At 54.0% G+C, this 16,746-nt stretch overlaps 1 protein-coding gene across 6 annotated transcripts in view; it reads right to left on the minus strand.

The window, feature by feature from the left end:
- Positions 1 to 11,431: 11,431 nt before the first annotated feature.
- The window catches only part of Tmcc2 (transmembrane and coiled-coil domain family 2), a 41,744-nt gene continuing 36,429 nt past the window's right edge, over positions 11,432 to 16,746 (minus strand). For all 6 annotated transcript variants that reach the window (XM_042682072.1, XM_042682073.1, XM_042682076.1 and 3 more), the window contains 2 exons: positions 14,264 to 14,399; positions 11,432 to 12,929 (listed from right to left, as the gene is read on the minus strand). In XM_042682072.1, the coding sequence (XP_042538006.1) occupies positions 12,618 to 12,929; positions 14,264 to 14,399 (448 nt within the window). In that variant the 3' untranslated portion in view covers positions 11,432 to 12,617. The remainder of the gene's footprint in view (positions 12,930 to 14,263; positions 14,400 to 16,746) is intronic.

Below are 16,746 nucleotides of genomic sequence, written 5' to 3' on the forward strand. Positions count from 1 at the left end.
GCTGAGAGCTAAGGATCTTGGTTCGAAGCCAGCCTAGGCAGGAAAATCTATGAGACTCTTATCTTCAATTAATCACCCAAACACTGAAAGTGGAGCTGGTTGACTCAAGTGGTAGAATACTAGCCTTGAGCAAAACAGCTCAGGGAAAGTACCCAGGCCCTGAGTTCCCCAAGATGGTACCAACCCCCTCCCCCCCAACAAAACAAAACAAAACACACACACAACAAAAAAAACAAAAGCAAGCAGTGCCTAAGAGCTGGCTTTCCCATGGGGGAAGTCATCTGCCCAGAGCCCCTCGGGCTGGCAGAGGGGCCATGACCTCAGCTACCCGGCTAACACGAACAAGTTTATATCACCTTGCCTTTGATGCAGGTAGCTGGTGACCTGCTCAGGAATGCTCAGGAGCCACAGTCTTGGAAGGAAAGGGAGCGAAGGGAAAGGAGGTTTCGCTGCCATCCTCCTGCTGGCATGGCCTCTGCTGGGGTGCCAGGCCCTGTAGACACAGCGTGTAAGGAGAATGGGCATGTGGAAATGTGTCCACAGCATCAGGCCAAGCAGCCCAAAAGTCCCCTTCCCTCCCCTCTCCTGTCCTGGCATGGAGCCCTGCACATGAGACCCCCCCGCCCCCATCATGGCTGGTAAACCACGTCTTAGGAAGAATGATGAAAGCCACTGAAGGCACGTGGCCTGGAGCAGAGCGCAGCGCAGGTGGACACTGGCGTGGATGCTACAGGGAGACAGAAACTCAGCAGAAGGAAATCCTTCCTAAAGTGAGCTCTGACCACCTGGAGTGGAATGCAACTTCCATTGCCTCAGAGTTTGGGTCTTAGCAGGAGGGAATCATTGCTGAGCTCTATCCAAGAAGGGGATGAAGAAATGGCAGAGACAGGCCCCTAGGGCTAGGGGGAGACTAGGTGAGGCCTTTTGAGGGCAGGAAAGAGGGAGCTGGTCCCCGGGCTCCTGAGGAGTTCCCCCCCCCCATCAGACTCCTCCCTCCCTACTGTGCAGGGGTAGGGAGGGGAGGGACTGGTGTGGCAGAGCCAGAGCAGGGCTGTGGAGGACAGGGGAGCCCTGGCTGCTGGGGAGGCTGAGCTGGGCTCTGCTGGGCCAGGCCAGGGGTGGGGGCGGGAAGATGGCTCATCCATGAGTCACTGGGCTTTTGTCTGTCCCTGCTCCTTCTGGGGAAGGGCTGCTGGCCTGTGAGAGCAGGCTCCCCACCTTGTCCTCCCTGCTCTGAGGACAAGCAGGGTTGGCTTCCTTGCCCTCCATCCCGAGGGCAGGGCTGGTGAGCCAGCACTTGACCGGACGGCGAGAGGCAGGTGTCCACCCAACGCTTAGCTCACGTCTTGCCAAGGGCCTGGGGGTGATCCCACCCTAGGCCTAGGGCCTGGCCAGTGGGAGACATGGTTCTGCCCCATTGGGCACAACCAAAGAAGCTGGCAGGCTGGCATGACCACCCCTCCTCCCCACCACACCCTTCCTGAGCCTCCTTTCAAACCTGCTGTCACCCAGCAGGCCTGTCCACACCGCACCCACTCCCAGGGCCCCAGGGGAGCCTGGGGATGGCTGGGGTAACTCCAGGTCAGCCTGTGTGGAGGCAAGGCCGTCCCTCCCAGAGGCCATCCCTTCCCCTGGGAGATATACATATACACATATGTTCGTATGTATATATGAACGTGTGTGTGTGTGTTTGCATGTATATGTCTATGTATGTATGTGTTTGTATATGTATCTATGTATATGTATATGTACACACACATGGACTGAACCCACAGAAGTTAGATGCACACAGCAATGGTGCCCAATCTGCAGCAGGCAGGTGGAAAGAGAGCCCCATGTCAGGGCAGTATTGCCAGCTCAGGCCCTGCAGACCTCCAGTTCGGGGAGGGTCAGGTTAGGGTTCTGCCTTCTTGCCTCTTTGCTTCTATCCGGGAGGAATGAAGGTGTGCGCGGTGTAGGGGCTGAGGTTAGAATGAAATCACCCAGTGTGGGTGGAAGTGTGGGCTTTGAACTTTGGGCCTCAGCCTCCTACCAGCAGGAACTGGGGAGGAGCCTTGACGACTATGAGCCTCAGTTTCCCCTCTGTCACCTGTGCTTCCAGTGCAACTCACTTAACTCTGCAGGGTTGAAGAGTCACCCCCAAACACACCACTTTGGCATCAGATTATTTTGAGGGGAAATAGTAGAAAACCAGCAGATAAATTGAACTGGCAGAGGGTGCCGGTGGCACACGCCTGTAATCCTAGCTAGTCAGGCGACTGACATCTGATGATGGCATTTTGAAGCCAGCCCAGGCAAGAAAGTCCATGAGACTCTTGTCTTCAATCAACCAGCAAAAAGCCCAAAGTGAAACTGTGGCTCAAGTGGTAGAGCACCAGCCTTGAACAGAAAAAGCTAAAGGATAGTTTTCTGGCACTGAGTTCAAGCCCCAGGACCAACACACACACACACACACACAATATTCTTGTTACTAGAAGGGTGGGGTGGGCTGGAGGGAATGGGGAAGAGGTACTCAAGCTAAGAAAAGTCTGTACAGAACTTGAGATCTTTAACTTCCTTCACTGCCCCGCGCGTTTTAGTTGGGGTTTCATAATTGCCATTCTTTGCTTGGCCTATTATGTAAGTTACCCTGGAGTTGTGCCACTTCTTCCAGTTCTTTCTTTTCTGTCTCTTTTGGTGTGAGTCCTGGGGCTTGAACTCACGGCCTGGGGGCTGTCCCTGAGCTGCTTTTGCTCAAGGCGAGTGCTCTACCACTTAAGCCATGCCGCTCGACTTCTGGCTTTTTCTTTTACTTTTGGTAGTTTAGTGGAGAAAAGTCTCACAGTCTTTCCTGCCCTGACTGGCTTCAAACCTTGATCCTCAGATCTCAGACTCCTGAATAGCTAGGATTATAGGCGTGAGGCACTGGGCTCTCATTTGTTGAGAGGGATTTCCATTTACATGGTAGGGCCCTGGCTGGCCCTAGCTTCAGGGAGCTCCACTGAGTGGGGAGAGGATGAGGGGTCTCTGAGATGCTAATGAGGCACCCTGGAGAGGCAGCTGGAGGGGAGCTCTGAGGCCAAGGCCCCCACAACCCTCAGGGGCTCTTGGAGACATGGACTGAGTGGAAGAGAGGGAGGAGACCAACAAGTGTGGGTCCATGTGGGCAGGCTGTGTTGTTTAGGGTGCCCGCAGTACCCATGGGGTGGGGGTGGGAGGCTCAGATTCGGGGCATTTGCCCTGTGCCAAGCTGCTCCTTTCATTTTTAAATTTCTGTCTCTTGTGCCCTTGCTGGAAGTTAAGGTCAGGGCCTCGGTGCTGTCGCTGAGCTTTTTTGCTCAAGGCTGATGGTCCACCACTTGAGCCATAGCTCTGCTTCTGTCTTTGTTTTTTGGTGATTCATTGGAGATAAGAGTTTCTCACAAGCTGGTGCCCGTGGTTCACGCCTGTCATCCTAGCTACTCAGGAGGGCCTGTCATCCTAGCTACTCAGGAGGCTGAGATCTGAGGATCGCAGCTCAAAGCCAGCCCTGGCAGGAAAGTCTGTGAGACTCTGATCTCCAATAAGCCACTCAGAAACCCGGAAGTGGCATAGTGGCTCAAGTGGTGGTTCAAGTGGTAGAGCGCTAGGCCTTGAGCTGAAATGCTGAGGGACAGCATCCAGGCCCAGAGTTCAAACCCCATGACTGACAAAAACAAAAAAAACAAAAAAAGAGTTTCACACATTTGTCTGCCTGGGCTGGCTGCAAACTGGATCCTCAGTTCTCAGCCTCCTGAGTCTTTAGGATTTATAGGCATGAGCCACCCACACCTGGCATCTGGCTACTTTTTCCCAAACAAGATCTTGCTTTTTGCTCTAGCTGGCCTGGACTGTGATCCTCCTATTGACGCTTCCCATGTAGCTGACGTGATAGATGCTCACCCTCACATCCAGCTTCTTATTGGTTGAAATGAGGGGTCCTCACTTTTTTTTCTCAAGCCTAGCTTCTAACTGAGATTCTTCTAATCCCAGCCTCCAGAGTAGCTAGGATTACACATGTGAGACAGGACAGTGGTGCCTGTCTTATTTGCATTTTCTTTTTAAAGGAAGAGAAATAAAAACCAGAAGGGCCTATGTCATGGGTGGGGTACGCTTACATTTTAAGTTTCCTTGTTCAACTTCCTAAAACAAAGGATTAGTGAACTCCCAAAATACTTTTGATACTCGATGGCTCCCAGAAAGGGTGAAGAGCAGGCCTGTCTGAGCAGACTGTTCTGCCAGGATGAAATGATCTTCCTCTCTGTTCTTCCACTATATTTGGTGGGCGCCAGGTACATGTGACTACTGAGTTCATGTCATGCGGCTTGTGCTGCTGAGGGCTTGGGTGTCTGAGTTCTTTCACTTGGACTGATTTAAATGTAGAGAGCCTCAATTTGAGAGGTAGGGCTGATCCAGACAACAAATGCCAGGGCTGGCTCTGAGGACAAGCCCCCTGAGAACTCCTTCCCCCCTCTCCTGCATTCCTTCTCCCTCCCTCCCCTTCTCCTTAACCCATGACGGGCCTGCGTTGGGGGTGGCGGGCCTGGCAGCAGCCTCTGCAGGTCATGATCTTGGTAAGTCATTGCCCTTTCTGGGTATCAGTTTTCCCATCTGTACACAGAAGGCATTGGTCAGAAATTCCCCAAGGCCCTCCCGGCCTTCGTTGAGTTGTTAGTGATAGGGTGGGGTCATTGGGCATAGGCAAGCATTTTAGGTGCTGCTGGCTAACAGGGACTTCACTGGGACAAGGAGAAGGACTTCCATTAGGAAGTTGGCAGGCGTGTGAGTGGGGGGTGGGTGTGTGTGGGGGGGAAGGTGTGTCCCGGGTAAAGAGAACTCCCCGGCTCCTCTGCAGCATGCTCTTCCATCACAGTTTTAGCAGTTACCAGGTTCTGAGGGTAAACTTTTTTTTTTTTTTTTTTAAAGTTATCGTTAAGTAGTTGTACAAAGGAGTTGCCATTTAACAAAGCAGTTTATGAATGCAATGCATCTTTTCTTTTTGGTCATGGGGCTTGAACTCTGGGCCTGGGCGCTGTCCCTCAGCTCTTCAGCTCAAGGCTAGCGCTCTACCACTTGAGCCACAGCGCCACTTCCGGCTTTATCTGTGTATGTGGTGCTGAGGAATCGAACCCAGGGCCTCATGCATGTGAGGCAAGCGCTCTACCACTGAGCCACCTTCCCAGCCCCATGCATCTGGGTCAGTCAGCCCTCTCAGCTTTCTCACCCCCCTTGGGCCCACCCACAGAACTTTCTCTCTGTCTGAGGACAGACTTGGGATGTTCCAAGAGAGTCTGGTCTAACTCACTTCTTCTTCTCCATCTTGTCCACCAAGCACACAGATGACCATGTTTGATGGACTTCCCTGTCTGCCTCTTCAGAAATATTTTTCTCTCCAATTCCCAAAACCTAACCTTCTCTTTCTCGCCCAGAGCAGGGAAAGTGTTCAGTAGACTACACTAATTCATACTAAAATGTGACAGGTTTTGGTTTCACCCCACTGCGGGGCACCTGCTATTGTACATGGAAAGGTGTTTGTTGTTTACCTCGCTGCTTGTCAGGTATCAGTGGTGAGCAGCACTACCCAGGTGGCCAGAAAATCTGGGCTGCCCCTGCCCTTGGCTAGCTCTGAGTCCCCCAGCAGCCTCCTCAGCTATAAAACGGAGTCTGATGACACAGCCCTGGCCCATCTCCAGGGTTGTTGGGAGGATAAAATGAATCAGCACGCACGCACGCGCGCGTGCGTGCACATACACACACACACATACACACACACAGTGTTTGTTAGCTGTACATTCCTGGGCAGAAAAGGGAATCTGTGTTGCTATGACTTTGGGCCGCGGCGGAGCCTTCTCTCACCCTCCAATCATGCGGCGGTAGAAGCCTGCTCCTCTTGGCAGCTGCCAGGCAGGAACCACAGCCCTGGCACCTCCTGTATCATCAGCCCCACCCATAAGGGTGAGGGAGAGTCCACGAGAGGCCAGTGGAGGCCAAATCTCTCCCTCACCTGGACCTCCCCTCCCTGGGATTGGGTCCCAGACCTCCTGTTGCTCCCCACTGCCCCTGAGTCCACTGCAGGCCTCCCTTCAGCGGGTGTGGGCTGGGAGCACACACACCTCCTCCCATCTTCTCCCTGCCCCGCCAGGGCCATCTCAATCTCTCCGCCCGAGTCCTCCATCTGTGTGGATGCAGGATCCTAGAGGCCCAGAGAGGTGATGTGACTCACTCAGCGTCACACAGCACATCTGAGTGTCAGGCCCCTCCCTCCCCCTTCTCCCAATCCCAGAAGTCCAGGGGGCCCCAGCTCTTCCAGAGGGATGGCTTTTTCTCTCCTGCCCCTGTCTCGTTGGCTTTCAACACCAGCCACCCTTCGGCAGCACCCAAACCCCAAAAGCACTCCTCTTCGGGTCCTTTCTCATTGTAAGGGGCTGAGTGAGCAGCCCCTTCCTCAGCCCGCCAACCTCTGGATGTGGGTGGGGCTGGGCTGAGACCTAAAGCAATACCTCCTCTCCTACTTGGAGCCCCCGGCCAGGCCCTCCTTTCTGTGGCCATGTGGCCTCATGGATCTCTGCCTGTTTATGCCCTGGGTACTGAAGAGTGCGTGTGCATGAGCTTGCACACTTACTGGCGCTCAAAACCACACATCCCTTTTTTGTTGGTTGTGGGGCTTGAACTCGGGGCCTGGGCGCTGTCCCTGAGCTCTTTTGACTCAAGTTGTCCCTCTACCACTTTGAGCCACAGCGCCACTTCTGGTTTTCAAGTGGTTCATTGGAGATAAGAGTCTCACGGATGTTCCTGCCCGGGCTGGCTTTGAACCATCATCCTCAGATCTCAGCCTCCTGATCGGCTAGGATTATAGGCATGAGCCACCAGCACCTGGCTGAAAAACTGCATTTCTTGAGTTGACTTGAACGAAAGGCTAGATGGTTTAGGGGCCACACACCTAGACTCCAGCTACCAAATGATGAGGAAGATGAGAAGAGCAACAGAGAGGGAGGAGGAGGAAGCTGACCTCTCCTCACTCCTTTCTCGCTGATTGGCCCAGCTGTCCTTTCTGGGTGGGCCATCATCTGTGGCCAAGACTGGCCCCACCCAGCTGAGCGAATGGGAGGTCAGTCCCAGGCATGCAACAGATCTCTGTTGTCTTGAGTCTGGCATACGTTCATTTAATGATCAGTTTCCGGAGAACCTTCTCTTCTCCCCTCCATCTGGAGTCTAGTGCCTGGTAAGGGACCCATGGCAGAGACAGCTCCAGCCCAAGGGTCTGGTGTCTTGCCTAGGTGGTACACAGAGAGAGAGAGAGAGAGACAGAGAGAGGCTAGCCTTCCTGCAGACCAGAGGACCAAGCCTAGGACAGCCAGAGAGAGAGAGAGAGAGAGAGAGTTCTTTCTACAACATTTATTTATTTTGTGTTGGTACTGGAGATTAAACTCAGGGCCTCACACTTTTGCTTGGCTTGGTTGTTCAAGACTAAGGTTTAAGCTGGGTGCCTGTGGCTCATGCCTGTAATCCTAGCTACTCAGGAGGCTGAGATCTGAGGATCATGGTTCAAGGCCAGCCCAGGCAGGAAAGTCTGTGAGACTCTTATCTCCAATAAACTACTAGAAAACCAGAAGTGGCGCTGTAGCTCAAGTGGTAGAGTGCTAGAGTGCTCGCCTTGAGCTGAGGATCTCAGGGACAGCGCCCAAGCCCAGAGTTCAGGCCCCACGACTGACAAAAAAAAAAAAAAAAAAAAAGACTCAAGTTTAACAACTTGAGCCATACCTCCAGTTCTGGCTTTTTGCTGGTTACTTGAAGATAAGAGTTTCATGGAGTTGGGTGCTGGTGACTCACGTCTATAATCCTAGCTAGAGCCTGATGTAGAGCCGTGGCTCAAGTGGTAGAGTGCCAGCCTTGAATATAAAAGCTAAGGGACAACACTTAGGCCCTGAGTTCAAGTCCCAGTTCATATATACACACATACACCAAAACAAAAATCCAAAACCAAAAAAGGGAATTGTGACTCTTCTTTTACTTTAGAGTCATTTGCAGCCAAAATTACTGCAAGAATAACCCCAGTAGAGCAATCAAAGAAGCATCAGGCCAGGGGCTGGGAAGGTGGCTCAGTGGTAGAGCACTTGCCTTGCATGCTCAAGGCCCTGGGTTCAATTCCTCAGCACCACATAAGAAAAAAGCCGGAAGTGGCGCTGTGGCTCAAGTGGTAGAGCTCAAGCCTTGAGCTGAAGAGCTGAGGGACAGCGCCCAGGCCCAGAGTTCAGGCCCCATGACCGGACCCCAAAAAAAAAAAAAAAAAAAAAAGAAGCATCAGGCCAGAAGGGTGACAGAGAGCGGGCTCCTGGGACCCCCGGGGTGGGGGCTTGTGGAATGTGATCCCGGAGCTCTTGAGGCTGAGCCAACTTGGTGCGTACTGCACATGATACAAGAGGCCTGTCCAGCACTGCTAGGCCCAGGACCCTTCATCTGGGAGGTCAGGGGACTAAGGGAGAGATGGGCTGCAGGGGAGTGCAGCAGCAGGCAGCCGGAAGATCTTCTAGAAGGCCCTGAGTATTGGAGGCAGCACAGTGTCCCCACCCAGACTGCCCTTCTGGCTTCGGGTGACTCAGGATTTGCCAACAAGTCTGGGTGTGCTGAGGCAAGCTCCAGCCTCCCCCCCCCCCCCCCCCCCCGCAGGCAATGCTGGCCAGCCCGAGTGAGGCAAGCCTCCTTCTGCCACCTTCATCTGAGGATGACTGCCGGCCTTCATCCAGAGGGCTCACTGCAGGGCCTGCCCGTGGTCCGCACACTCCTGATCCCCGGCAGATTAGAGCCTTCCCTCCCGACTCTCCCCCACCCCCCAGTGCCTTGGGGCAGGCATTCGGAGGCTGGTCATCATCCCGCTGGCTGCAGCCTACCCCTGGCAGCCTGAGGTCCTTGGCCTCACAGGTTTGACAATCGTGACTCATACCCCAGCCTCCTCTCCCCTTGGCTCCCCTGCTCGGCTGTGCTTGGCTGTGTTTGTTCATGGCTGGCGCTCTACCACTTGAGCCATGCTTCCTGCCTGGCTTTTTATGCTTATTTAGGGAGGGAGTCTCAAGGACTGGCTTTGAACTGTGATACTCTGGGCCTCAAGCCTCAGGCCTTCACGCAGTCAGTCTTCTGTCAGGCTGGGGTGACTTCTTGGGCCTGGGCTGGTTTTGCCCGGGAGACAGGGACGGTGATGGAAACTGTTCAGAGCAAGTGGCTGGGTTTGAACTTGGGTCTGCTGGCCCTTTCCTGTTGGGCTCCCAGCTTTACTTAAGGGCCTGCCGCTGAAGGGAGAGGTGAGCAGGAGGAGGTGGGCAGGAAGATCTCTGGGTGTCCTGGCTGGGCCCCAGTGCCTCACCGCCCGCCTCTCTGTGCTCAGCCTGGGCTGGCAGCGCGGTCACCTCCCGCTACTGCGTCGTTTGCCAGTGCAATGCTCTGCAGCTGTCAGGGTGCCACTGTCCCACATGGACCCAGGGCGTGCCAGCGTGGCCCGGCACAGCTCAGCAGCTAGGCCCGCCCAGGCCCATCGCCTGCGGAGGAAGCTCCCAGCCTTCTCAATTGCGCCCACGTTGGGGGGGGGGGGAACTGTTCCAACCTGGGGAAGCCCTGCCCCCCCCAAAGATGATCCCCAAGCCTGGGGGACAGACAGATGCCCTGTGGAAGGGCTGCTGCTGGCCTCGCAGTTTGCAAATCAGTCTTTTATAGTGTGACACCCCCCCCCCCAAGTCTCTCCCAAATGAGAGTTCAAACCCAAATGAGAGCAGGAGGGACAGGCAGGGGAGCAGCCCCCCCCCCTTCGTTTTGTTGTTGTTGTTTTAACAGAGGGAGCCTAGGCTGAGACACAAACAATGAAGTGTGAGGGAATGCCAGAGAAACAAAACCCAGCTCTGGAACGCAGGGCTTCCTGAGATGCCTGCCCAGATCATGAGGAGGGAAACACAAGTGGTGTTGTTTGTCCTCTGCAGAAGATGTGGGCGAGGTTGGCACCTCTCCCCCCCCCCCCCCGCCCCCCTGTGCTGTGTGTCCTCAGGGTCAGCCCGGAATGACCCCCCTTTCTCCGCCCCTCCCTCCAGTGTGGACTAGGGCTGCCAGTGACATTTAAGAACCAATTCGGGGAAGGCACCTGACCTTGAGGAGGAATGCCGGAAATGTCTGCAGCCTACAGCAGCCACCCCCTACCTGGGGCCAGGAATGTGGGCCCCCAAGAGAGGTATGTGCATGTGGTTGGAAAAAAAGGGGGTGCAAGGTCCACGAATGATACTGATGAAGGCCTCCTAAGGTCACCTGAGCTCCAGCCTGGGGTTGGACCTTGGACCAGGAGGGTCAAACTCTGAACACTTAGCTCTGCTGCTGCAGTGCAGCACCTGTGCCACTGCCATTAGTCCCGGAGTCCCTGAGCCTGAAGCCAAAGGGATAGCTGCAGCTTGTGTGTGTGTGTGTGTGTGTGTGTGTGTGTGTGTGTGTGTGTGTGTGTGCGCACACGCGTGCGCACACCTGCACGCACATGTGCTGGTCCTGGGGTTTGAATGCAGGGCCTGGCACTATTCCTGAGCTTTTTTTTTTTTTTTCCTTCCCCTTAAGACTCGTGCTCTACCACTTGAGCCATTCTCCACTTCTGCCTTTTTGGGTGGTTAACTAGAGAAGAGTCTCATGGGCTTTCCTGCCTGGGCCGGCTTCGAACTGTGATCCTCAGATCTCAGTCTCCTGAGTAGCTAGGATTATAAGCATGTTATCACTGGTGCCCAGTTACTGCTTTTTAACTTGTCAGTTCCACAGAACATCCTGGCCCTTGAAGGGAGCAGATATCTTATGTGGAAACTGAGGTTCAGATATGGGGTAAATTGGCCACAAGTGTGCTAATTATAGGTCAGGAACCAGGACTGGGAGCTCTGGGTTGGGTCCATTTCTCACAACCCCTGCTGTGGCCAAAGCATTAGAGGTCAACTTGGTCTCTTCCCAGAAAGGAGACTCTGGGACCTCACCCAAACTCCACGGGGTTCCTACTGGGAGTCAGGCTTTCAGAGTAGACACAGGGACTGGGAGTCTATGCAGACTAGCTTGCTGTTCCTGGAGAGCCGGGGCTCTGGAAAGCACTGGCAAAGTGGGGGCTCTGCTGCCCTCTTGTGGCCAAACCTGTGTATGACTGCTATGATGCAAGCCTCCCAGCTGTAGATCTGTTGAGATAAACTGCATCTTCCAATTTCCCTCCTGCTGGGAAGGTTCCAGGAAGGGGGATGAAGCTGGATGAGTATCCTATCATAGGCCAGAGTGTTGGCTGCAAAAAACAAATTGGGAAGGGTGGATGATGCCTGGTGCAATACAGGAAGGCCTCAGGCCAGCAAATAAGGTCCACCCCAGCCAGCAAACGAGGTCCACAAAGCATAGATCTAAAGATTTCCATGGAGATACCCTAATTAACCAACACCAGACAGGATGGTTTGAAAATTTAGAGGATATTTATTTCTTGGGATGGTCCACAACAGCTGGCGGGCACCGCTCTCTCTTCCCTAGGGGATTCCTCTCTCCTGTGCGAGAAGACCCCTCTGTGCTTGGAAGTGCCCATGGGGAAGCGGGGATGTGCAGAGAAACTATACACACCGCTCCAGAGCCTTAAAAAAATAATCAATAAACCACCTCTTCCTCCACAAATACACACATATAAAATAAATAGACATATATAAAAGAGAGGCCACGTTCCTCCCACCCAGTCGTGGGGATGCCTGGGAGATGCCGGGTGGTCACGCCCCCCAGCTAGGAGAGGCTACAAGGTATGGAAGTGCAATGAGCTGAGAATCAGCCCTGGCTTCAGAGGGAGAAGGGATAAGTCCTCTCCCTGGAGCCCAGTGGGGCAGATACGGGGATAGGATAGGATGGGACTGGAAATAAATAAATAAATAGATAGAACCCTACCTGCTCCCAGAGGCCTAAGGGCTTGGGCTGAGGCTCATGCCTCTGGGGCCTGTTTCCCTGAAAATAGCAGATCCAGTGACAAGGTGGGCAGAAAGGTGAGCAGGGAAAACCCAAATTCAAAGTCACACGCCACTGGGCCTGCATCCAGAGCCTGCATCCTGCCAATCAGAAACAGCCCAGCCCTGGATGCCAGCCTCAAAACCCAGAAGAGGGGTAAAGGATAGACTGAGCTCCCAAGTGGCTGCACACTGGCCCTGAAAGACCAGAACACTGCGCCCCACTCCATCCTGTGCTCGCTGGGGCCAGCCTCCATCCTGACTATCTCCACTGGAAGGGGCTGCGGCGGGTCCCCAGGGTTGGGCCTTTCCTGGGGGAAGCCCAGGGAGAGCTGGCTTTCTCCTGTCTTAGTGGCCTTCCTGACCTGAGCCATCCCAAGGCCAGTTGGGAGATGTTCTGCGTGACTGAATAATCCAAACAATCAGCCCTGGCGTCCTCCTCTGCTTCATTTGGCCAAGGTGTTCCCTCTACCTCCAGTCGGGGCCAACAGGGAGAAGGTGTTGGACATAAGCAAGTACAGAGAAAGGGCAGAAGCTGCCAAATGGACAGTTTGGGCAAGAGGCCAAACCCAACACACAAACGAAGTCCAAGGGACACACGAGTCCCAGGGTCCCTCCTGGAGAGGGCGGGGCGGGCGGGGCGGGGCCGGCTGCTCAGCTGGGCAGCAGCACGTGCTCCAGGAGGTAGGTGAGGATGTCCCAGTGCTTCCAGAGCAGGAAGAGGACGAGGACCAGGAGGGCGGTGCTGGTGATGCGCAGGCGCGTCTTCATGAGGGGCGTGATGAAGTTGGCGATGGTGGACACGAACACCAGCAGCACAGCCATGAGCGCCAGGATCACGTTGATGAACTTGCCCAGCAGCGCCCGCGCGTTGGCGTTCTCCACGCCCTCCAGCTGCACCACTTGCTGCTGCTGCTGCTGCAGCTCCAGCTTGGTGACTCTCGTCAGGCAGGACTCCACAGCCTCCTGTTCGGGCACAGACGGTAGCACGGGGGCGGGGGGGCTCAGGATGGGTGGGAGCCCTAGGCTGAGTCCCTCCGGCCCACCATGATTTGCATAGGGTTTGAGGAAGCCTGGTCCCCAATGTGGCGATATTGGAAGGAACCTTTAAGAGGGAGCTTGGGTGGCTCCTGATGTCATCCTAGCTACTCAGGGGGCTGAGCTCTGAAGATTGAGGTTCGAAGCCAGCCCGGGTCGAAAAGTCTATGAGACTCCTATCCCCAAAACACCACCCAAAAAGCTGGAAGTGGGAGCTGTGGCTCAAGTGACAGAACACTAGCCTTGAGCTCAGAAGCTCAGGGACAGCGCCCAGGCCTCAAGTTCAAGCCCCGGGACTTGCACAAAACAAAACCAAAGAAGGGACTTGGTGAAAAGCAATGAGGTTACTGGGGGGTGCTGCCTTCAGAGGGGATTAAAGATGGCCTCTTGGAGCCAGGTACTCCCTGTGACAGTGGGTTGTTGTAGAAGAGCAAGTCAGAACCCTGTCTCTCCCTGCGTTTCGGCCTTACCATGTGGTCTTCTCTACACAGCTCCTGCCATGCTATCCACTAGGATGGCATCATCAGCACTGGACAGAAGCTGGCATAGAACGAGACCTCTGGAGCTGTGAGCTAGGTGAACCTTTTCTCCTTACAAATTACCTCAGCACAGGCATGCTGTCATAGCAGTAGAAAACGGATTAATACACTACTCCACTGGGGGAGGGCGAAAATACACAGGATCCTCTCTCCAAAGGCCAAGAGGGCCTAGATGGGTAGCTATAGATGGGAGCAAAGCCCTTTCTGATCACTATTTGGTAGGATGCAAGGAAACAGAACTCGACTCCCTAGGTGCTGGTGGCTCACGCCTGTAATCCTAAGCTACTCAGGAGGCTGAGATCTGGGGATCATGGTTCAAAGCCAGCCCGGGCAGTCCATCTCCAATAAAGCACCAGAAAACCCGAAGTGGCACTGTGTGCACCATGACCAACAAAAGCAAAAAAATAGAAGCAGAAGTCTTGGTTGATATGGGAAGGAGAGGAGCTAGCCCCATCCCAGCTCCCTGTCAAAGAAGGCCAAGGACTGGAAATCCCAGTTATTTTATGTGCCAGGCCACCACCAGAATAGGGGGGAGTGAGAGGGGCAGCTCTCACCCACCAGCTTGCCTTTGTGCAGTGCGCATGCTCGGCTGCAGGCCTGCCTGGTTATCTCCACGCTGCCCTGTCTGCTCTGCTCTGCTGGGCCCCTTGCCCCCATGTGATTGCAAACCCCCGTGCTCTACCGGCACACCCGAGGCCTCCCCAGGGTCACCCCTGGCCATACCTGGATGTCCCGTGCCCTCTCGTAGGACTGGTAGGCTACCTTCTCCTCCATGCTGGCCAGCTCCTGCTTCAGGTTGGTCATCTCATTCTGGTGAAGCTCAGTCAGGTCGTTGAGCTGCTCCTCCAGCCGCTCGTACCTAGGGGGCAGGAGAAGAGGTGACCCCAGCCTGCTCCAACGCCACCGTCCTCTCCTCAAGACGCCACCACTCCCTCAGCGAACAGTGACACGTACAGCCTACGCATGTGTCCGGCCCTGTTCTCATTGTTTTTTGAGGGGGAGGGGGTTATTGGTCGTGGAGCCTGAACTCTGGGCCTGAGCAATTCAGCTCAAGGCCTGCGCTCTACCACTTGAGCCACAGCGCCACTTGTGGCTTTTTTTCTGCTTATGTGGTGCTGAGGAATCGAACCCAGGGCCTCATGCAGGCGAGGCAAGCACTCTACCCCTGAGCCACCTTCCCAGCCCCCCCCCTCCCCGTTCTAATTTCAACCCCACGGCAATGGGGCTTGCCATTGAGAGGAAGCCTGCCTTATTCACAGGTTTATTATTACACGTGGTTTCCATTAAGTGCTGTCACAAAAATAATAATAAAAAACTCAAGACCAGCAATGGTGGTCACAGCTGTAATCCTAGCTACTGAGGAGGCTGAGATCTGAGGATCACAGTTCGAAGCTAACCCTGGCAGAAAAGTCCCTGAAACTCTTATCTCCAATAAACTATTAGAAAACCGGAAGTGGTGCTGTGGCTCAAGAGGTAGAGCTCTTGCTTCGAGCTGAAGAGCACAGGGACAGCGCCCAAGCCCAGAGTTCAAGCCCCATGACCGACAAAAAAAAAAAAAAAAGCCATGAGACTCTTATCTCCAATTAACCAGCAAAAAGCTGGAAATCGAGGTGTGAATCAAGTGGTAAGTACCAGCCTTGAGTAGAAAAAGCCAAGGGAGAGTGAAAAGCCTTGAGTTCAAGCCCCTGTACTGGCACCTAAGTAAATAAATGAAATTTCAAAACCAAAAATGTTAAAATTCCCACAGGGTGCCAGGCAATGGTGGCTCACGCCTGTAATCCTAGCTACTCGAGAGGCTCAAAGGCAGCCCAGATGAGAAAGTCCATGAGACTCTTATCCCTAATTCACCGCCAGGAAACCGGAAGTAGCACTGTGGCTCCAAGTAGTAGAGTGCTAGCCTTGAGCAGAAAAGCTCAGAGACAGCTCCCAGGTACTGAGTTCAAGCCCCATGACTGTCCAAAAAAAAAATCCCACAGGCTCATTCCTCAGCTCCGTGGATACGCAGAGCTTCGTCTGTGCCGCATCATCCTTAGTTGTGTTTAAATTGTGTGACCTGCTGAGTGTCTCCCTGACATTAATTTTGTGAAAATCTGCCCTCCCAAAATGCAGATGGTACCCGCAAAGCAAAGTAAAAAGTTATGACAATCCTCCCAAGCCAAAAAAGGGTATGTAATGTGTTTAATTTAAGTGACCTGCTGAATATTTGAGATCCGGTGAAAGGCGGCATGTCTTCAGGGGAAGTCGGACCAAGTTTTGGGAAAAATGAATCAAGCCCATGCAGTGCTGAGCTGTGCATCCTGAGCATGTGCCCTGTTCCCTCAACAGTGCGTCCTGGAACCACATACTTGTGGGCACCAAGGGCCTCCTGGGCCTTGCACTGGTGCACTCAGGTGCTGGGCCAGGCGTTCTACCTGCATGGTGTGTTAGGTTCCTCATGTCCCATAAGACAGTGCGGGCCAGCATCCCTCTCATCTGCCAGCCCCCAGAGATGAAGGAAACTGCCCAGAGAATCACACGAATCACACAATTCATGAATGAGGGAATAAAAGACTTCACACTGGGCTCTCATACCCTGGGTGAGAGGCTCTCTGGGGTAGCAGGAGTACCAGGGTATACAGGACACGCTATGAAATGGACAAATATCAAGACGACTGTAATGTGGGGGTGGTTAGTTTTATTTTGGATGGGATTCCCATCCCTCTCCCCCCTTTTTTTTCTGTCAGTTGTGGGACTTGACCTCAGGGCCTGGGGTGTTGTCCCTGAGCTTTTCTGCTCTCTACCACTTTGAGCCATAGTATCACTTCTGGTTTTCTAGTGGTTCATTGGAGATAAGAGTCTCATGGACTTTCCTGCCTGGGCTGGCTTTGAACCACACTCCTCAGATCTTAAGCCTCTTGTGCAGCTAGGCTTACAGGTGTGAGTCACAGGTGCCTGGCCTCTGCGCCCCCCCCCCTTAATTCCACAAACCTTCCTAAGAGGAAAAAGCACCAAGCAAGGAAAAGGTCCCCACACTCTCAGGGAGCAAGTGTCATATCAGAGGCTGTTGGGAGGGGGACCTGACTTGGGCTCAATCCCAAACTGGCCTTCAGTGTATCCCCTGGGTGTTGGAACGGTCCATGCTACATACATAGGCACTCAAGGAAGTCTGGCTCCATTCAGTCTCCCTTAGAGCCTCGTGGAGGTATAAAGAACAGCGCTACCCTCCC

The sequence above is a fragment of the Dipodomys spectabilis genome, unplaced genomic scaffold, assembly GCF_019054845.1.
Source record: "Dipodomys spectabilis isolate Male_0828 unplaced genomic scaffold, ASM1905484v1 ptg000069l, whole genome shotgun sequence".
Classification (NCBI taxonomy): domain Eukaryota; kingdom Metazoa; phylum Chordata; class Mammalia; order Rodentia; family Heteromyidae; genus Dipodomys; species Dipodomys spectabilis.